Genomic DNA, 23003 nt, shown 5'->3' on the forward strand with positions numbered 1-23003 from the left:
AGATAAGGTAAGTTATAAGTTTTTTTTACTTTTTCCTCTGGGTTGCTATAAGGGGTAAGTATGAGTGTGAGACCTGTATGTTGTTGCCAATGCAACATGTGGGAGGTCTTGGAAGCTCCTGGTCTCCCAGACATCCACACCTGTGCTCGGTGTGTGGAGCTGCAGGCCCTACGAAACCAGGTTAAGGAGCTGCAAATGCAGCTCGAGGACCTTCGGCTCGTTCGGGAGAGTGAGGAGGTTATAGATAGGAGCTACCAGCAGGTAGTCACACCAGGGCAACGGGATGAGGGCACTTGGGTAACTATCAGGAAGGGGAAAACACGGGTGATGGGGAGCACTCCGGTGGATGTCCCCCTTCAAAATAAGTACTCCGGCCTGAGTACTACTGGGGGGGACAGCTCATCTGAGGGAGGAAGCGATGGCCAGCTCTCTGGAGCTGAGCCAGTGAGCCAAAAAATCAAAAAGGGAAGCAGAAAGGTAGTGTTAATAGGGGACTCCACAGTGAGGGGCGCGGACAGGCGTTTTTGTGGACGTAGAAGGGAGTCGCGGATGGTGGTTTGTCTCCCTGGGGCTGGGATTCGGGATGTCTCTGGGCGGGTCCCAGACATCCTGAAAGGGGAGGGAGAGGAACCAGAGGTTGTAGTACATATAGGTACTACTGACGTAGGTAAGAAGAGGGAGGCACTCGTGAAAAGGGACTATAGGGAACTGGGTAGGCAGCTGAGGAAGAGAAAAGCGAAGGTAGTAATCTCAGGATTGCTGCCTGTGCCACGGGAGAATGAGGGAAGAAATGAAATGAGGTGGAGGGTGAATGCGTGGCTGAGGGACTGGTGTCGAGGGCAGGGATTTCGGTTCCTAGATCACTGGGACCTCTTTAGGGGTAGGTGGGACCTGTATAGTAAGGACGGGTGGCACTTAAATACCAGGGGGACTAATATCTTGGCGGGAAGACTGGCTAAGGCTACCGGGGGGACTTTAAACTAGAAAGGATGGGGGAGGGAACTGTGATGGGGAGACTGGGACGGAGGAGGTTCGCTCCCAGGTAGGGGAGGACCGCAGGCAGTATGGGAGGGAGGTTAGACAGGCGGTGGAGAAGGGAAATGCCCAGACTGAGGGGCTGAAGTGTATATATTTTAACGCCAGGAGTGTAGTGAATAAGGTAGATGAGCTTAGGGCGTGGATTGCTGTTTGGGATTGTGATGTAGTGGCCATTACGGAGACTTGGATGTCTCAGGGACAGGACTGGGTACTTCAGGTGCCAGGCTTCAGGTGCTTCAGGAAGGACAGGGAGGGTGGCAGAAGGGGTGGTGGAGTGGCACTGTTGATCAGGGATAGTGTCATGGCTGCAGTGAAAGAGGATGTTGTGGAGGGACTATCTACAGAATCTCTGTGGGTGGAAGTTACAAACAGCAAAGGGTCGAAAACTTTGCTGGGTGTATTCTATAGGCCGCCCAATAGTGACAGGGAAGTTGAAGTGCAAATAGGGAAACAGATTCTGGAGAGATGTAGTAATAACAGAGTTGTCGTGATGGGAGACTTCAATTTCCCAAACATCGACTGGAATATCCCTAGGGTAAGGGGTTTGGATGGGGAGGAGTTTGTTAGGTGTGTTCAGTTACGAGTGGTGTGCCTCAGGGATCTGTTTTGGGGCCACTGTTGTTTGTAATTTTTATTAATGATCTGGATGAGGGTATAGTTGGGTGGATTAGTAAATTTGCTGATGACACCAAAGTTGGAGGTGTGGTAGATTGTGAGGAAGGGTGTCATAGTCTGCAGGGAGACTTAGATAGGTTGCAGAGCTGGGCCGAGAGGTGGCGGATGGAATTTAATGCGGAGAAGTGTGAGGTAATTCACTTTGGTAGGAGCAACAGATGTGTCGAGTATAGGGCTAACGGGAGGACTTTGAATAGTGTGGATGAACAGAGGGATCTAGGTGTGTGTGTACATAGATCCCTGAAAGTTGGGAATCAAGTAGATAAGGTTGTCAAGAAGGCGTACGGTGTCTTGGCGTTTATTGGTAGGGGGATTGAATTTAGGAGTCGCAGTGTAATGTTGCAACTGTACACTACTCTAGTGCGGCCGCACTTGGAGTACTGTGTGCAGTTCTGGTCCCCGCATTACAAGAAGGATGTGGAGGCGTTGGAGAGGGTGCAGAGGAGGTTTACTAGGATGTTGCCTGGTATGGTGGGGAGGTCCTATGAGGAGAGACTGAGGGATCTAGGGTTGTTTTCGTTGGGAAGAAGGCGGCTAAGAGGGGATCTTATTGAAACATATAAGATGATTAGGGGTTTAGATAGGGTGGATAGTGATAGCCTTTTTCCTCGGATGGAGAAAGCTAGCACGAGGGGGCATGACTTTAAATTAAGGGGGGGTAGCTACAGGACGGATGTCAGGGGTAGGTTCTTTACCCAGCGGGTGGTGAGGGATTGGAATGCCCTGCCTGCTGCAGTTGTAGATGCGTCTAGTTTGGGGGCGTTTAAGAGATCTCTGGATAGGTTTATGGACGAAAAGGGATTGGTATAGGCTAGTGGGTCATTGTTTTTGTAACTGGTCGGCGCAACATCGTGGGCCGAAGGGCCTGTTCTGCGCTGTAATGTTCTATGTTCTATGTTCTATGTTCTATGTTCAGGAGGGTTTCCTGACACAGTATGTGGATAAGCCTACGAGGGGAGAGGCTGTACTTGACCTGGTACTGGCGAATGAACCAGGGCAGGTGATGGATCTCTCGGTAGGAGAGCATCTTGGAAATGGTGACCATAATTCTATCTCCTTCACAATTGCATTGGAACGAGATAGGATCAGGCAGGCTAGGAAGGTGTTTGTCTGGGGTAAGGGGAGATACGAAGAAGTCAGGAAGTTACTTGGACAAATAAACTGGAAGGAGGCGTTCTTAGGGAAAAGTACCGAAGGAAGGTGGTGGATATTCAAGGAATGTGTGTCTGGAGCTCTGAATGACAACGTTCCGATGAGACGAGGGGGTTTTGGTAGGTCGCGGGAACCGTGGTGCACAAAGGCTGTGTTGAACCTAGTCAGGAGGAAAAGGAAGGTGTACAAGAGGTTCAGGGAATTAGGAGAGGTTAAAGATCTTGAGGAGTATAAGGATTGTAGAAGGGAGCTTAAAAGGGAAATTAGGAGAGCCAGAAGGGGTCATGAGAAGACCTTGGCGGGTAAGATTAAGGAGAATCCCAAAGCCTTCTATAAATATGTGAAAGGTAAAAGGGTGAGAAGAGAAGGGATAGGACCTATAAAAGGTGAGGGGGGAAAGGTTTGTGTGGAACCAGAAGAAATGGCAGAGGTGCTTAACGAGTACTTCGCCTCGGTATTCACAGTGGAAGCTGATCTGGGAGATTTTGTTATGGATTTGCAGCAGATGGAAAAGATTGAGTACGTGAATATTAAGGAGGAGGATGTGTTGGAACTTTTGAATTCTATCAAGGTAGATAAGTCACCTGGACCAGATGGGATGTACCCCAGCATACTGTGGGAGGCAAGGGAAGAGATTGCAGAGCCCCTGGCGATGATCTTTGCGTCGTCAATGGAGACGGGAGAGGTTCCGGAGGATTGGAGGATTGCGGATGTAGTTCCTATTTTCAAGAAAGGGAACAGAGATAGCCCGGGAAATTACCGACCGGTGAGTCTGACCTCAATGGTTGGTAAGCTGATGGAGAGGCTTCTGAGGGACAAGATTTACGAACATTTGGAGAGGTTTGACATGATCAGGAATAGTCAGCATGGATTTGTCAAGGGCAGGTCGTGCCTTACAAGCCTAGTTGAGTTCTTCGATAATGTGACTGAACACATTGACGAAGGAAGTGCCGTGGACGTGGTGTACATGGACTTCAGCCAGGCGTTTGATAAGGTCCCCCATGCAAGACTTCTTGAGAAGGTGAGAGGGCATGGGATCCAAGGGCCTTTGGCCTTGTGGATCCAGAACAGGCTTGCCTGCAGAAGGCAGAGAGTGGTTGTGGATGGGGCTTTTTCTGAATGGAGGTCAGTCACCAGCGGAGTGCCTCAAGGATCTGTTCTGGGACCCTCGTTGTTTGTCATTTTCATAAATGACCTGGATGAGGAAGTGGAAGGATGGGTAAGTAAGTTCGCTGATGACACTAAGGTCGGTGGTGTTGTGGATGGTCTGGAAGGATGTCAAAAGTTGCAGCAGGACATAGATAGGATGCAGGACTGGGCGGAGAAGTGGCAGATGGACTTCAATGCGGATAAATGTGTAGTCGTCCATTTTGGCAGAACCAACGGGATGAACGAGTACACTATCAAGGGCAGAAGTCTGAGTAGTGTTGAAGAGCCGAAGGATCTTGGGGTCCGGGTCCACAGGACTCTTAAATCGGCCTCGCAGGTGGAGGAGGTGGTCAAGAAGGCATATGGTGTACTGGCCTTCATTAATCGAGGGATTGAGTTTAGGAGTCGGGAGGTAATGCTGCAACTTTATAAGACCCTTGTCAGGCCTCATTTAGAGTATTGTGCGCAGTTCTGGTCGCCTCACTATAGGAAAGATGTAGAAGCTATTGAGAGGGTACAGAGGAGATTTACAAGGATGTTGCCTGGACTGGGAGGCATGCCTTATGAAGTTAGGTTGAGGGAGCTGGGACTCTTTTCCCTGGAGAGACGAAGGTTGAGAGGCGACCTGATAGAAGTTTACAAAATGTTGAGAGGAATAGATAGGGTGGACTCTCAGAGGCTATTTCCCCAGGTTGAAATGGTCGCTACGAGAGGACACAGATTTAAGGTGCGGGGAGGAAAGTACAGAAGTGATGTTAGGGGTAAGTTTTTCACTCAGAGGGTGGTGAGTGAATGGAATCGGCTGCCGTCAGTGGTGGTGGAGGCGAACTCGCTGGGGTCTTTTAAAAGACTTCTGGATGAATATATGGGGTTTAATGAGATTGAGGGTTATAGATAGGTCTGTAGGTTGGTAGGTGTTGATGTGATCGGCGCAACTCGTGGGCCGAAGGGCCTGTTTGTGCTGTAGTGTTCTATGTTCTATGTTAATCTGGTGAACTGGTGCAGCAAAAATAATCTCTCCCTCAATGTCAACAAAATGAAGGAGGTTGTCATCGACTTCAGGAAGCGTAAAGGAGAACACGCCCCTGTCTACATTATTCTGCTTTTAGGACCTCATCTTTGTTTTTACCTAAGTTGTTTGTACCAACATATAGTCCAACTACTGGCTATTCGCCCTCCACCTCCAGAACACCCTACAACTGCCCCGAGCCATCTGTGACCCTAGCACCAGAGAGACAACATACCATCCTGGAGTGTCATTCGCAGCCACAGAAATGCCTGTCTACTCCCTTTACAACTGAATCCCCAATAACTATTGCCCCTCCCTTTTGCACAGAACCAACCACGGCGCAATGAGTTTGGCTGCTGCTGTTTTCCCTAGAGAGGCCATTCCCCGCAACAGTATCCAAAATGGTACATGTGTTTTGCAGGGGAATAGCCACAGGTGATTCTTGCACTCTGCCTATCTCTCTTGCTCTGTCTGGTGGTCACTCATTCCCCTTCTGCCTGTGGAATCTGAGCCTGAGGTATGACCACTTCTCTATATGTGCTATCCATGATACTCTGATTTGCGAATGCTCCACAGTGTCTCCAGCCACTGCTTCAACTGTGAAACTCGAGCTCCCAAGTGTAGCTGGAGACACTTCCTGCACATATGCTGATCCTAGGTACCAGAAATATTCCCAGCCTCCCACATGGAGCATGAAGAGCATACCACGGCTCGGAGCTCTCCTGTCATGCCTTACCCCTTTAAATTAAACATCTGAAATTTATTTTGTTTCAGATTATATCCAATTCCCTAGGGCCCTTCTTTCCTGCTCCTCATTACCACCGAATATAACCTTTACAAAATATAAACCAAAGAAATGATCTCTGAGACGACCAGAGATAAAATGATGAAAGACTTACCCGACCTTTCGACTTATCAATCAGCTCTTTCCCTTGTATCCTCTACTGCTACAACAGGGCAAGGCCACACCTTGCTTTTACCTTGCCTGTTCTCCTCACAGTGCCTTTTTGTTTGGTTAGAGATGGAGGGAGGGAGGGAGGGAAACACTAATGTGATGCCTCAGACTTAGCTGCTCCTTGACACCATAGAACCATAGAACCCTACATTGCAGAAAGAGGCCCTTCGGCCCATTGAGTCTGCACTGAACACAATCCCACCCAGACCCTACGCCCATATCCCTACATATTATACGCACTAATCCCTCTAACCTATGCATCCCTAGACGCTAAGGGGCAATTTCTTAGCATGGCCAATCAACCTAACCCACACATCTTTGGACTGTAGGAGGAAACCGGAGCACCCGGCGGAAACCCATGCAGACATGAGGAGAATGTGCAAACTCCACACAGACAGTGACCCAAGCCAGGAATTGAACCCAGGTCCCTGGAGCTATGAAGCAGCAGTGCTAACCACTGTGCTATCATGCCACCCAATGATGGTTACACCATTGAATGTCAAGGGATGGTGGTTACAGTGTCTCTTTTTGGTGATGGTCATTGTCTGGTATTTAGAGAGTCATAGAGTCATAAGGGTTTCTAGGAAACAGGCCCTTCAGTCCAAATTGTCCATGCCACCCTTTTTTTAAAACTCCTAAACTACTCCCAGTTGCCCACATTTGGCCCATATCCCTCTATACCCCTCTTACCTATGTAACTATCTAAATGCTTTTTAAAAGACAAAATTGTACCCGCCTCTACTACTGCCTCTGGCAGCTTGTTCCAGACACTCATCACCCTCTCTGTGAAAAAATTGCCCCTCTGGACACTTTTATATCTCTCCCCTCTCACCTTAAACCTATGCCCTCTGGTTTTAGACTCCCTTTCCTTTGGGGAAAGTTATTGACTATCTAGCTGATCTGTGCCCCTCGTTATTTTATAGACCTCTATAAGATCACCCCTCAGCCTCCTACGCTCCAGAAAAAATAGTTTCAGTCTATCCAGCCTCTCCTTATAACTCAATCCATCAAGTCCCAGTTGCAACCTAGTAAGTCTTTTCTGCACCCTTTCTAGTTTAATAATATCCTTTCTTTAATAGGGTGAACAGAATTGTACACAGTATTCCAAGTGTGGCCTTCCCAATGTCTTGTACAACTTCAACAAGAGGCCCCAACTCCTGTATTCAATGTTCTGACCGATGAAACCAAGCATGCCGAATGCCTTCTTCACCACTCTGTCCACCTGTGACTCCACTTTCAAGGGGCGATGAACATGTACCCTTAGATCTCCTTGTTCTGTAACTCTCCCCAAAACCCTACCATTAACTGAGTAAGTGCTGCCCTGGTTCAATCAACCAAAATGCATCACCTCACATTTGTCTAAATTAAACTCCATCTGCCATTCGTCAGCCCACTGGCCCAATTGATCAAGATCCTATTGCAATTGGAGATAACTTTCTTCACTGTCCACAATGCCACCAACCTTGGTGTTATCTGCAAACTTACTAACCATGTCCCCTATATTCTCATCCAAATCATTAATATAAATGACAAATAACAGTGGACCCAGCACTGATCCCTGAGGCACACCGCTGGTCACAGGCCTCCAGTTTGAAAAACAATTCTCTACAACCATCCTCTGGCTTCTGTTAGGAAGCCAATTTTGTATCCATTAAGATACCTTACCTGGATCCCATGAGATTTAACCTATACAACAACCAACCATACACTATTTTGTCAAAGGCCTTGCTAAAGTCCGTGTAGACAACATCATCTGCACTGCCCCCATTTATCTTCTGGGTTATCCCTTCAATAAACTCACTTAAATTTGTGAGACATGATTTTCCACTCACAAAGCCATGTTGACTGTCCCTAATCAGTTCTTGTGTCTCTAAATGACTATCTCTCAAAATACCTTCCAACAATTTACCCACAGATGTGAGGCTCACTGGCCTGTAGTTCCCAGGCTTTTCCCTTTTTAAACAAAGGCACAACATTTGCCACTCTCCAATCTTCAGGCACCTCACCCGTGACTATCGATGATTCAAATATCTCGGCAAGGGGACCTGCAATTTCCTCCCTAACCTCCCAGAATGTCCTGGGGTACAATTCATTAAGTCCCAGGGGTTTATCCACCTTGATTTGTGTGGCGCGAATATTACTGCTGTAGCTATTTGCTAGATTTCTGTGTCTGGTAAACAAGGATCTCTCTGTCTCTTTGCTCTATTAACTTCCTGCAGTCTCACTCTATGGCAGAGGCCATTTATCGGTGGCGGTTCCTTTTGGTCCCACCGTTGTCAATGGATTTCCTAATGATTGCTCCCCACGTCTCATGGGAACTCATGGTGCTGGTACGCCATAGGCAGGGCACACCCGCACAAACAGGAAGAAAATTCTGGCTAATATCTTTTTGTAAGCTGTTTACATCCTCCTTAAAACCTGCCTTCCTCTACACTTCTGTATCTTCTGCAAACGTGCCCACAAAACAAGAATAAAGAACAGTACAGCACAGGAACAGGCCCTTCGGCCCACCAAATCTGTGCCCACACATGACGCCTTTCCAAGGTAAAGACCTTTTGCCTCTATGCGGCCTGTAACCCAGTATTCATGTATTCATCCCTTTTCATGTAACTGTCAAGTTCCCTTTTAAATGTTGCTGTTGCATCTGCTTCTACCATCTCCCTTGGCAGATACTTACCAACCTCTCGGTTAAAAACCTGCCTCTCACATCTCCTTTAAACTGTCTCTCTTTTACCTTAAACCTATGTCCCCTAGTAACTGACATCTCTACCCTGTTCATATGTTCTGTTTCTTCCTGCAATGTGGTCCTAGCACTGATTCATAGAGTCAAAGAGGTTTACAGCATGGAAACAGGTCCTTCAGCCCAACTTGTCCATGTCACCCATTTTTTATAAATCACTAAGCCAGTCCCAATTGCCTGCATCTGGCCCATATCTCTCTATACCCATCGTACCCATGTAACTGTCTAAATGCTTTTCAAATGACAAAATTGTACCCGCCTCTACGACTGCCTCTGGCAGCTTGTTCTAGACACTCACCACCCTCTGTGTGAACAAACTGCCTCTCTGCATCCTTTTGTATCTCTTCCCTCTCTCCTTAAACCAATGCCCTCTAGTTTTAGACTCCCCTACCTTTGGGAAAAGATATTGACTATCTAGCTGATCTGTGCCCCTCATTATTTTATAGACCTCGAAAAGGTCACCCCTCAGTCTCTAAGGCTCCAGGGAAAAAAGGTCCCAGTCTATCCAGCCTCTCCTTATAACTCAAACTATCAAGTTGTGACAGCACCCTAAATAAATTATTCTGCGGTCTTGCTAGTTTAATAATATCCTCTTTATAATAGGGTGACTGAAACTGTACACAGTATTCCAAGCATGGCCTTACCAAAATTTTTTATAACCTCAGCATGATCTCCCAACTCCTGTATTTAATGTTCTGACCAATGAAACCAAGCATGCCGAATGCCTTCTTCACCACTCTGTCTACTTGCGACTCAACTTTGAAAGGGCTACGATCCTGTACCCCTAGATCTAGAATGAAGGAGCACAATATCAAGGGTAGGACTCTTAGCTGTGTTGAAGAGCAGAAGGACCTTGGGGTCCGGGTCCATAGGACTCTTAAATCGGCCTCGCAGGTAGAGGATGTGGTCAAGAAGGCGTGTGGTGTACTGGCCTTCATTAATCGAGGGATTGAGTTTAGGAGTCGGGAGGTAATGCTGCAACTTTATAAGACCCTTGTCAGACCCCACTTGGAGTACTGTGCGCAGTTCTGGTCACCTCACTACAGGAAGGATGTGGAAGCTATTGAGAGGGTACAGAGGAGATTTACAAGGATGTTGCCTGGATTGGGAGGCATGCCTTATGAAGATAGGTTGAGGGAGCTTGGGCTCTTCTCCCTGGAGAGACGAAGGTTGAGAGGTGACCTGATAGAGGTTTATAAGATGTTGAGAGGAATAGATAGGGTGGATTCTCAGAGGCTATTTCCCAGGGCTGAAATGGTCGCTACGAGAGGACACAGGTTTAAGGTGCGGGGAGTAGGTACAGAGGAGATGTCAGGGGTATGTTTTTCACTCAGAGGGTAGTGGGTGAGTGGAATCGACTGCCGTCAGTGGTGGTAGAGGCAAACTCGCTGGGGTCTTTTAAGAGACTTCTGGATGAGTACATGGGATTTAATGGGATTGGGAGTTATAGATAGTTCTATGGCCTGGTAGGTATGGATATGATCGGCGCAACTTGTGGGCCGAAGGGCCTATTTGTGCTGTAGTGTTCTATGTTCTATCTCTTTGTTCTATAACTCGCCCCAATGCCCTGCCATTAACTGAGTAAGTCCTGCCCTGTTTTGATCTGCCAAAATGCATCACCTCGCATTTATCTAAACTAAATTCCATCTGCCGTTCATCAGCCCACTGGCCCAATTGATCAAGACCCTGTTGCAATCTTAGATAACCTTCTTCACTGTCCACAACACCACCAATCTTGGTGTCATCTGCAAATTACTAACCATGCCTCCTAAATTCTCATCTAAATCATTAATATAAATGACAAATAACAGCAGACCCAGCACTAATCCCTGAGGCACACCGCTGGTCACAGGCCTCCAGTTTGAAAAACAACCCTCTACAACCACCCTTTTCTATCTTCTGTCATCAAGCCAATTTTGTATCCAATTGACTACCTCACCCTGGATCTTGAGAGATTTAACCATATGCAACAACCCATCATGCGGTACCTTGTCAATGGCCATGCTGAAGTCTGTGTAGACAACATCAACTGCACTGCCCTTATCTACCTTCTTAGTTACCAGTACAACCTGAAAAAGACCTCACTTATCGATACTTGCTGATACCTGTTATTTCGCAGTCCTCCATGCATGCCAGAATATTACTTTCAACAATGTGAGATGCTATCTTGCGTAGGAGACTTCTGTGTGGCACCTTATCAAATGCCTTTTAAAAAGCCAAGTATACAACAATTGACTGTTTCTCCTCGATCTACTCTTGCTGATACTTCCTCAAAGAACTCTTGTACATTTGTCAGACATAATTGTCCTTCATGAAACCATGCTGACCCTACTAGAGCAGATTATCATGTTTCAGATGCATGGCAATTCTCTGTTTAATAATTATTGTAACGTTTTTCCTATAACTGAAGTTGGACTAACTGGCCTGCTTTTTCCCTTTTTGAACGAGGACACAACATTAACAGTTTTCCAATCTTTTGGCATAGTTCAAGATCCCAGGAATGTTGGAAAATAACTACCAACGCATCCATAATCTCATCATCAGGTCCAGGGAATTAGAATGTAGAACAACGAACACTACAGCATATACAGGTCCTTCGGCCCACAAGTTGCGCCGATCATATCCATACCTACTAGGCTTACCTATAACCCTCAATCCTATTAAATCCCATGTACTCATCCAGAAGTCTCTTAAAAGACCCTATCAAATTTGCCTCCACCATCACCGACAGCAGCCGATTCCACTCACTCCACACTCTAAGTGAAAAACTTACCCCTGATACTTCCTCTGTACCTGCTCCCCAGCACCCTAAACCTGCGTCCTCTCATAGCGACCATTTCAGCCCTGGGAAATAGCCTCTGAGAATCCACTCGATCAATACCTCTCAACATCTTATACACCTCTATCAGGTCACCTCTCATCCTTCGTCTTTCCAGGGAGAAGAGACCAATCTCCCTCAACCTATCTTCATAAGGCATGCCTCCCAATCCAGGCAACATCCTTGTAAATCTCCTCTGCACCCTCTCAATAGCTTCCACATCCTTCTTGTAATGAGGCGACCAGAGCTGAGCACAGTACTCCAAGTGGGGATTAATCAGACTTTAATCCTATTAGTTTGCCTGAACTGAATTCTCTGGCGATTATGATTGTATTTAATTCCTCCACTTTTTTTTTAACCATTTCTGGGGTGCTTGTAGTATCTTCTACAGTAAAGGCTGATGCAAAATTATCTCTGTAACTTCTCTGTCATTTCTTTGTTTCCTGTTATCACGTCCCCAGAATCTTGAAGGGGCTAAACTGTACCTTTTTAAATAATGCAACCAGCAGCGAAGAAGGCAAATGGAATGTTGGCCTTCATAGCGAGAAGATTTGAGAGATAGGAATAGGGATAGGGATGTTTTGCTGCAATTGTACAGGGTGTTGGTGAGGCCACACCTGGAGTATTTTGGAGTACTTTGGTGTCCTTATCTAAGGAAGGGTCCTTGCTTTAGAGGAAGTACAGCAAAAGTTTACCAAGTTGATTCCTGGGATGGCAGGACTGTCATGTGAGGAGAGACTAAGTGGGTTAGGATTATATTCACTGGAGTTTGGAAGAGTGAGAGGAGATCTGATAGAAACTTATAAAATTCTAACAGGGTTAGACAGGGTAGATTCAGAAAGAATGTTCCCAATGGTGGGGGAGTCCAGGACTAGGGGTCAGAGTTTAAGGATATGGGGTAAATCTCTAGAACTGAGCTGAGGAGAAATTTCTTCACCCAGTGGATGGTAGATGTGTGGAATTCACTCCCACAGAATGTAGCTGAAGCCAAAATATTATGTGATTTCAAAAGAAATATCGCTCTTAGGGTTAGGAGGATCGAGAGATATGGGGGGAAAGGGGGGTGAGCGGGATATTGAATTTGGTGATCAGCCATGATCAGAATGAATGGCCGAGCAGGCTCGAAGGGCCAAATGGCCTACTTCTGCTTCTAGTTTCTATATTTCTATGTAATAAATGATAGCAAGAGAACATTATTGATGGTTGTGCATCCCCCATCCTTTAGAGAGATTACATGCTTTCTGATGACATTAATTCCTCGTACCTGTCGACATGGCCAGGATTGTTTGTCTGTGGTCTGCTCACTCCGATACAAACAACATCGCTCATTTCAATTTTACCAATTGGTTCAGAACTCTTGTCGGTTTCATAGAAAAGAATCGAGCTGTCCAAGGAGCACCACTGTTTCTGGAATTCTGTGAGAAAACACATTGCAAAGGACATGGCTTATCTGAACTTAAACATTTGTAACATAAGTGCCTTTACGTTCAAAAAATAACATTTGTTCCCATAACATGTAAAAAAAAGACCAAAAGATGAAACAGTTAGAAAAGGAGGAAAGAGACGGATTAAAAAAAGAGATTATCAGTTTAGAAGTGGGATAAAAAAAAACTTATCACAGCCCATGGGGAGATGTTTAATATTGTGCAAGGCCTCCCAAAATTTGAGAGAAATGATGTAGAGGAATTCCTTATTTCATTTGAAAAGATAGCTAAGCAAATGAAATGGCTGAAAGAAATTTGGACATTGCTCTGAGGGTACGTTGACAGGTATAACATGAGGTTTATGTATCAGTGACAGAAGAGACACCTGTGGAGTATGATGAAGTCCTTTGTGTATATGAAGGGGAGGCAGTGATCCAGTGGGATTGTCACTGGACCAGTAATCCAGAGACCCAAGGTTATGTCCTGAAGACCCAGGTTCAAATCCCACCAGGGCAGATGGTGAAATCTGATTTCAATAAAAATCCAGAATCTCTAATGATGTCCATGAAAGTATTGTTGTTTGTCAGAGAAAAAAACCCCATCTGGTTCACTAATGTCGTTTAGGGAAGGAAATCTGCCATCCTTATTTGGCCTGGCCGACATGTGACTCCAGACCCATAGAAACATGTTTCATTCTTAAATGTCCCTAGAAATGGCCTTGCCACTTCTCAGCTCAAAGGCAAATAGGGATGGGTAATAAATGCTGGCCCAGCAGATCCCCTGATGATTCTGGAGGTGTGCCAGCAGAAGTTTCAGGATGTAAGGAACGGCTTGGGTAGACCTATGTTGAGTTTGAGAGTGTAAAATGTTGACTGTTGGGTACGGGTACTGATGATAGCTCTGAGAGGTGTCATTCTTGTTACAATCCTAGTTGGCATTACTATTGGACAGCAATTGATGACAGGCTCAGAAGATTGTAAGATTTAACTTTTTCGAAGAAGACGTGAAGGAACAGAGTCAAAGAACAAAGAAGATACAGCACTGGAACAGGCCCTTCGGCCCTCCAAGCCTGCACCAACCATGCTGCCTGATTTAACTAAAATGCTCTAGGCTTCCGTACTTGGAGTACTGTGTGCAGTTCTGGTCCCCGCATTACAAGAAGGATGTGGAGGCGTTGGAGAGGGTGCAGAGGAGGTTTACTAGGATGGTGCCTGGTATGGAGGGGAGGTCCTATGAGGAGAGACTGAGGGATTTAGGGTTGTTTTCGTTGGAAAGAAGGCGGCTAAGAGGGGATCTTATTGAAACATATAAGATGATTAGAGGTTTAGATAGGGTGGATAGTGATAGCCTTTTTCCTCGGATGGAGAAAGCTAGCACGAGGGGGCATGGCTTTAAATTAAGGGGGGGTAGCTACAGGACGGATGTCAGGGGTAGGTTCTTTACCCAGCGGGTGGTGAGGGATTGGAATGCCCTGCCTGCTGCAGTTGTAAATGCGTCTAGTTTGGGGGCGTTTAAGAGATCTCTGGATAGGTTTATGGACGAAAAGGGATTGGTATAGGCTAGTGGGTCATTGTTTTTGTAACTGGTCGGCGCAACATCGTGGGCCGAAGGGCCTGTTCTGCGCTGTAATGTTCTATGTTCTATGTTCTATATCCCTCTACTCCCAACTCATTCATGTACTTGTCAAGACGCCCCTTTAAAATCACTACCGTAGCCGCTTCCATTACTTCCCCTGGGAGTAATTTCCAGGTACCCACCATCCTCTTTAAAAAATCTACCTCATACATCTCTTTTAAAACTTACCCCTCACACCTTAAACCTGTGCCCCCTAGTAATTGACTCTTCCACCCTGGGAAAAAGCATCTGACTATCCACTCTGTCCGTGCCTCTCATAATCTTGTAGATTTCTATCAGGTCTCCCTTCAACCTCTGTCGCTCCAGTGAGAACAAACCAAGTTTCTCCAACCTCTCCTCATAGCTAATGCCCTCCATACCAGGCAACATCCTGGTAAATCTTTTTTGTACCCTCTCCAAAGCCTCCACATCCTTCTGGTAGTGTGGCGACCAGAATTGAACACTATATTCCAAATGCGGCCTCACTAAAGTTTTATAAAGCGTCAACACGATTTGCCAATTTTTAAACTCAGTGCCCCAGCTGATGAAGGTAAGCATGCGGTACGCCTTCTTGACCACCTTCTCCACCTGCATTGCCACTTTCAGTGACCTGTGTACCTGTACACCCAGATCCCTCTGCCTATCAATACTCCTAAAGGTTCTGCCATTTACTGTATATTTCCTATCTGTATTAGGCCTAGTCGCAAGACAACAAATCAGCTTTGAGCAACAAGAAATAGAAATAAAACATGGCAAGTTTGATTATAATACATTATTCCTTTTCTTCCTCTCCCCTCCACTCCCACTTTAGGTTCACAAATATATACACTTTTCAAAGGTGACATCTCACTCTGAAACCAAATGGCCAAGCCAATGAAACAGTCATCCAAGTATTTCATCTCAAAATACCCCTAAATGATTGTCACAAATAAGGGAGGCAATAGCCTGATGGTATTATTGCTAGACTATTAATCCAGAAACTCAACTAATGTTCTGGGGACTTGGGTTCAAATCCTGCCCGTGGCAGATGGTGGAAATTTATTTTAATTAGAAGTATCTGGAATTAAAAATCTATTGATGATCAAGAAACCATTGTCGATTGTTGGAAAAACCCATCTTGTTCACTAATGTCCTTTAGGGAAGGAAATCTGCTGTCCATATAGGCTGGTCTGGCCTATATGAGGTAGAGAGATTCTTTCCGCTTAGAAAGGAGAGCAGGGCTAGAGGGCACAGCCTCAAAATAAGGCGGGGGGGGCGCGGTGGGAGAGCCGGGGAGAGGGGAGGGGGGGCGGCGGCAGTTTAGATCGGAGTTGAGGAGCAACTTCTTCACTCAAAGGGTGGTGAATCTCTGGAATTCTCTGCCCGTTGAAGTGGTGGAGGCTGCCTCGCTGAATATATTTAAGACACGGGTAGATAGGTTTCTGATAGACAAGGGAATTAAGGGTTATGGGGAGAAAGCGGGAAAGTGGAACTGATCCACTTCAGATCAGCCATGATCTTATTGAATGGCGGGGCAGGCTCGAAGGGCTAGATGGCCTGCTCCTGCTCCTATTTCTTAAGTTCTTAGGGCATCATGATCAGCACAGGCTTGGAGGGCCAAAGGGCCTGTTCCTTGCCGTACTGTTCTTTGTATATCAATGGATGAAGGGACTGAAAATATAGTTGCTAAATATGGTTGATACAATGATAAGTAGGAATGCATGTTGTGAAGACATCGGGCAGATTGATATTATGGATAAGGAATAGGAGGATTAAATGATTATAGCTCGCCTCTTCTGCCTGGACAGCAAAAGTTGGTGTTTCTCTTAATAGCCTTTGCCTTGTTTAAATGGGCTGTGATCTTTCCCAAACCCCCAGTTTATAAGATATCTAAATTCCAGCCACTCAATCCCTCCTCATACGACAATCCTGCCATTCCAGGAATCAATCCGGTGAACTTTTGCTGCATTCCCTCTGTGGCAAACACATCCCTTCTTAGAAAAGGAGACCAAAACTGCACACAATACTCCAGGTGTGGTCTCATCAAGGTCCTGTACAATTGCAGTAAGACATCCTTACTCCAGTCCTCAAGTCTTCTTCCAAAGAAGGCCAATTCCGCAACTGGATAACACTTGCTAAACTATTCTGATTATGCAAAAATTTATTTCAGACAGGTTTGCATGTAGCTCATATATAAATGCTAGAAGCTGTATTTAATCCAACACTGGGACCTATCTTTTGCTAAAAGCATGTACATGTCCAGACACCAGGCCTTTTTCAACGAAAGAAGTACCTTGGGACCGACTATTCGCTGGTTCATTTCCGATGACAATGCCTTGACCAATCAGAGTTAGCCTGCCTGCTGTGATGTTATCGTATCTTTAAGAGTTGTTTTTCTTAAATTATGTTTTGTGTAGCTCTCACTGTGTCACAGGGTTGTCCATGATGAACTCTTTGGTTGCTGCTTTCGCAGGGTTTGTTTATTATTACAGGAATGTTTATGACACTGCATTGGTCGGAGGAAGGTCATGGGTTCTGCTCAGGGCACTTGTTTCTTTTTGGCAAAATGCGTTTCAATGAGATCATCACTCATTCTTTTAAATTCCAATAAGTAGATTCCCAACCTGTTTAACCTTTCTTCATAGGACAATCCCTCCATCCTAGAGAACCTTCTCTGAATGCCTCCAATGAAATAATATCTTTCCTGAAATAAAGGGACCAAAACTGCTCCCAGTGCTCCAGATGTGGTCTCACCAGAACCTTGTACAGTTGCAGCAAGACTTCCTGATTCTTACACTCCAACCCTTTCAAATAAGGGCTAACATTCCATTAGCCTCCTGATAACCTGCTGCACCTATGTGCTAGCTTTCTGTGTTTCATGCAAAAGTACCACTCAAGTCCCTTTGTGTTGTAGCTTTCTGCAGTTTATCTCCATTTAAATAATACTGTTCTTTTGTTCTCCCTTCCAAAATGAGCAACTTCACATTTTCCCTACATTATATTCTATTTGCCAACATTTTGCCCATTTACTTAACCTATTCATATCTCTGTAAACTGTTTGCATCCCTCTCACAACTTGCTTTTCCACCTAGTTTTGTTTGTCTGACTACGGTACATTCTTGCTTCAAGTCATTTATATATATTCTAAACAGTTGCAGTCCCTGCACTGATCCCATGGAACCCCACTAGTTACAGGTCACTAACCTGAAAATAAACCCCTTATCCCTACTCACTGTTCCCTGCCCATTCCCCAGAACTCTATCAGTGCCAAAATACTACCTCCAACACCATGGTCTCTTATCTCATGACTCACAAAAAGGTTTTGTCGATTGGAAGCCCAAATATAAATATCTGCTTATTCCCCTCTAAGAAGTCTCTCAACACCAGGTTAAAGTCCAACATGTTTATTTGGTAGCACAAACACTATGTTTACCCCAGTCCAATGCCAGCATCTCCACATCATATTCCCTTCTATCCAGGTCTGCCGAGATTTTTCAGCATTTTCTCTTTCGGTTTCAGATTCCACCATCCACAATAATTCAAATTCAGATGATTAACTCTAGCCCACGTTGACCCCTTTGTTTTCATTCAATTTTATATAATTTTTTATAGTTTTCAACCTTTCATTTCTTTATTGCCTTTCTTCATTTTTCTTCCCCCCCCCCCCACTTTATCCCCTTCCCTTACCTTTTCTCCCACTTTTCTGAATTTTACCTTTATACCATCCATTCCCCCTCAGTTCCACATCTTTATCTGCCACAGTTTACCCTCTCATTTCAGCTTCTCTGCTGTTTGGCCATTCACACCCTTTACTCTCTCTGTGGACAGTCATTAGCAAACTTTCCCCTGGTTTCTGTGGCTATGTCTCATCTTTCATTCCTTCTCCCACTTTCTATGCCTTTTAGTTTTGATAAAGGGTCATGTGGAACTCGAAATGTCAGCTCTTTTCTCTCCTTACAGATGCTGCCAGGCCTGCTGAGATTTTCCAGTGTTTTCTCTTTTGGTTGCAATTTCCCCAAAAGACTTGAATAAATTAATCAGACACAATTTCCCCTTCATGAAGCCATACTGACTCTGCTTCATTACAGTATGATCTTCCAAATAAAAGCTTACCAAAGTTAATTATTCCTTGGTGCTTTCTTCATGGCAGTACCCCTATCGATCAATCAATCAATACTCTTTGTATAAATTAGAACATAAGAACATAAGAAATAGGAGCAGGAGGAGGCCATCCAGCCCTTCGAGCCTGCCCCGCCATTCAATAAGATCATGGCTGATCTGTCGTGTCTCAGTTCCACTTTCCCGCCCTCTCCCCATAACCCTTAATCCCCTCTCTTATCAAAAACCCATCAACCCGCGTCTTAAAAATATTTAGCGAGGCAGCCTCCACCACTTCAACGGGCAGAGAATTCCAGAGATTCACCACCCTTTGAGTGAAGAAGTTCCTCCTCAACTCCGTTCTAAACCGCCCCCCCTTTATCTTGAGGCTGTGCCCCCTAGTCCTACTGTCCTTTCTGAGCGGGAAGAGTCTCTCCACCTCTATCCTATCCATCCCATTCATCATCTTATACGTCTCAATGAGATCTCCTCTCATTCTTCTAAACTCTAACGAGTACAAGCCCAGTTTATTTAGCCTCTCCTCATAGCTCAACCCCCTCAACTCCGGTATCAGCCTAGTAAACCTCCTCTGCACTCCCTCCAAGGCCAAAATATCTTTGCGCAGGTGCGGCGCCCAAAAATGCACACAGTACTCCAGTTGCGGCCTCACCAATGCCCTATACAGCTGCAGCAAGACCTCCCTACTTTTATATTCAATCCCCTTCGCTATGAAGGCCAGCATCCCATTTGCCTTCCTGACCACCTGCTGCACCTGCAAGCTGGGTTTTTGCGACTCATGCACAAGGACCCCGAGGTCCCTCTGCACCGTCGCCTGCTGCAGTTTTTCGCCCCGTAAGTAATAGTCCTTCCTACCATTCTTCCTACCAAAGTGGACCACCTCACACTTGCCAACATTAAATTCCATTTGCCATTTCCTGGCCCATTCGCCCAGCCTATCTAGATCCTTCTGCAGACTCTCCACACCCTCCGCACAATTTGCCGTTCCCCCAATCTTGGTGTCATCAGCAAATTTCGACACTCTACACTCGGTTCCCTCCTCCAGATCATCTATATAAATGGTAAAAAGCTGAGGCCCCAGCACCGACCCCTGGGGCACTCCACTAGTCACCATCCGCCAATCTGAATAGCACCCGTTGACCCCCACTCTCTGCCTCCTATTTGACAACCAATCCTCTATCCACGCTAACACCCTACCCCCAACTCCATGTCCCTCGACCTTCTGCAATAACCTCTTGTGAGTCACCAAAAGGGAAAAGGGGGGGGCGTAGCTCTGCTGATTAAGGATAGCATCACGGTGGTAGCAAGGGATGATATTGGAGCCAAGGAGCAGAGGATGGAATCGTTGCGGGTGGAGATTAGGAACAGCAAAGGGAGGAAGACGCTGGTGGGTGTCGTCTATAGGCCCCCGAATAATGATCTGGAGATTGTTGTCCCTTTTGAGATTTAATATTCTTGCAAATTTGCCCTGATGAGTTTATGACCAAAATCTTTGACAGCATGTCTCTATGAAGTCATACTCAACTCCTGTACAACCAAGCAACTAAATAGAATGTTATTATTTTTTGCAAAGGACACTGAATATAAAAAAAGGAAAGTTTTTTCTGCAATTCTGTAGGTGCATTGGTGAGACTGCATTGATAGTACTGTGAACTAGAACCATCGAACATTACAGCTCAGAAACAGGCGTTTTGGCCCTTCTTGTCTGTGCCAAACCATTTTTCTGCCTAGTCCCACTGACTTGCACCTGGACCATATCCCTCCACACCCCCCTCATCCACGTACCTGTCCAAGTTTCTCTTAAACGTTAAAAGTGACCCCGCATTTACTACTTCATCTGGCAGCTCATTCCACACTCCCACCACTCTCTGTGTGAAGAAGATCTCCCCTCAATATTCCCTTTAAACTTTTCCCCCTTCACCCTTAACCCATGTCCTCTGGTTTTTTTCTCCCCTAACCTCCCAAGGTATGTTCTATCTTGGTTTCTCCCCAGACCAAAGTAGAACATACAGGGTAAATGGTAGGACACTGAAGAGTGCAGTAGAACAGTGAGATCTGGGAATACAGATACATAATTCCCTAAATGTGACGTCATAGGTAGATAGGGTCGTAAAGAGTGCTTTTGGTACATTGGCCTTCTTCAAAACCCAACTGTTTTGGTTTCCTTACTAAGAAAGGACATTGTTGTATTAAAAGCATTTCACAACTGAATTCTATCAAATTATGAGGAGCATAACCGGAGTAGGCAGAAAGAAACATTCCCCAGCAGTGGAGGGATCAATGAGCAGGTGGGTTGGGGGGTGGAGGGAGGTTTTGAGGGGATGTGAGGAAAGGCTTTTTCATCCTAAGGGAGGTGGAGTTTGAGTTCTCTGCCTGAAAGAGTGGTGGAGGCAGAGACCCTCATAACATTTAAGGAGCATTTATGGGAGGTGGTGGTGTAGTGGTATTGTCACTGGACTAGTAACCCAGAAACCCATGCTCTGGAGACCTGGGTTCAAATCTGACCGTGGCAGCTAGTGAAATTTGAATTCAATAAAAACCTGGAATTAAAAGTCTAATGATGACCATGAAACGATTGTCAATTGTAAAAACACATCTGGTTCACTAATGTCCTTTAGGGAAGGAAATCTGCTGTCCTTATATTGTCTGGCCTATGTGTGATTCCAGAGCCACAGCAGTGTGATTGGCTCTCAAATGCCCTCTGAAATGGAGGGCAATTAGGGACGGGTAATAAATTCTGGCCCAGCCAGTGACACCATGTCCCATAAATTGAATTTTAAAAAAAAGATACGCATTGCAATGCCAAGATATACCAGATATAGAGTGGGCTGAAAAATGGGATTATAATAGGTGGTTTATCTTTGACTGGCATAGATGCAAAGGACTTTTTCTGTGGTCTATACTTCTTGCGTCTATGATAAAAGGGTTATTTTATGGGGAAACATTGGGCCTGTATCCATTTGAGTTGAGAAGAATGACAGACAATTTTCCTGAGACATAAAATGACATCACAACCAGGTCAGCTATGTTCTGATTCGAAAGTGAAGCAAAATCAAAGGGGCAAATAACTTCTTCCTCCTCCCAATTAAAATGTTTTTCTGTTCTCTTCTGAGTTTGGAGTTGACAATTATATTCAGGTAGAGGGAGCTGGGCATGTTGTGGGTAATTCTGACACCTCCAATGGAGTGTCATTCATTAATGTCCGATGGGGAATGTGATACTGTTAGGCTATTCTCATTTCATTTGGGAACAATACTGCAATGTTGTCATGCGTATTCATCCAGGGCGCTACCTCACTCACTGAGTTAGTGCAAATAATCCATTCCATTAATGGCCAGGGTCTGACAGTGTGATCATTTCAGATTAGTGATATCACCAGGCATTAGAGAATGCATCAACTCTTAACCCCCTCTGATGAGCATGTGACTTCTATACTCCCATTACAAAGAATCATAGTATCATAGGATCCCTACAAATGCTGAAGCAAAATTGCTTTTCAGTTCTTTCAAAACAATTAAGAATGGAATATATAAGTGGCTATGGCAGCATCCTCAAGATCCTGAAAATAAACATTTTAAATAAATGAGGTCTGGTCTGATGTCTATTACAAGAAGTGACAACCAATTCAAACTGTGAACAACCTATCAGGCAGCCAGAATGATGAGATATTCATTACATACCATCTTTGGATTTCTTGTTGCCGGGTAGTTTTGTCATGGCTGATGTCTTGTACAGGTACCCACAATGCGCTATGGGCTGTGCGATCTCGCTGTAAATGCCCATTGGAACCAAGGAATTAGAATTTATAACATCTGCACAGAACAGACAATAGCTTGATTATATATTAAACATATTGATAAAATGTTACAACTATCAGTGTTAATTGTTGGTATATGATAAAGGAATTCTTGAGCAGTTTTCCTTTAACCCTCAGCAAGTTTATTCTGCTTCAAACTCAGCAGGAATACGAACTCTATATGAGATCCCCACTTACTGAACTTGGGATGTGTAAGGGCTGTTATGATCCAAGCTGATGTTATAACTGGACAGGAAGATTCCAAAATGGATCTTAGCCTAAACGTTTACATTTTTAAAATAAAAATGGAAAAAGACTCAGAGGGAAAAGGTGAGGAAGTGGGATTAGATGAGTTGCTGTGAGGACCATGAGTTAGTTTTAACACCAAGAAAAAAAAATCCATTAAACGTGGAAAAATTGGATTCTCATACAATGCTTCTTTACTCCCCCCCCCTCTTAGTTTAACAACTGCACTCAGATATATGTTATAACATAGCTTGAACCATAACACTCAGACTTTAAGATTAACATGGATTAC

The 23003-nt window shown here is 45.0% G+C and overlaps 1 protein-coding gene across 2 annotated transcripts in view; it reads right to left on the reverse strand.

The window, feature by feature from the left end:
• The window catches only part of arap3 (ArfGAP with RhoGAP domain, ankyrin repeat and PH domain 3), a 382033-nt gene that overhangs the window by 161686 nt on the left and 197344 nt on the right, over nt 1-23003 (reverse strand). For both annotated transcript variants that reach the window (XM_080201223.1, XM_080201222.1), the window contains exons 12-13: nt 22350-22481; nt 12801-12951 (exon numbers count right to left, since the gene is read on the reverse strand). In XM_080201223.1, coding sequence (XP_080057349.1) covers nt 12801-12951; nt 22350-22481 — 283 coding nt within the window. The remainder of the gene's footprint in view (nt 1-12800; nt 12952-22349; nt 22482-23003) is intronic.

Source organism: Carcharhinus amblyrhynchos, chromosome 13 (assembly GCF_965287045.1).
Source record: "Carcharhinus amblyrhynchos chromosome 13, sCarAmb.v2.hapA, whole genome shotgun sequence".
In the NCBI taxonomy this organism is placed as follows: domain Eukaryota; kingdom Metazoa; phylum Chordata; class Chondrichthyes; order Carcharhiniformes; family Carcharhinidae; genus Carcharhinus; species Carcharhinus amblyrhynchos.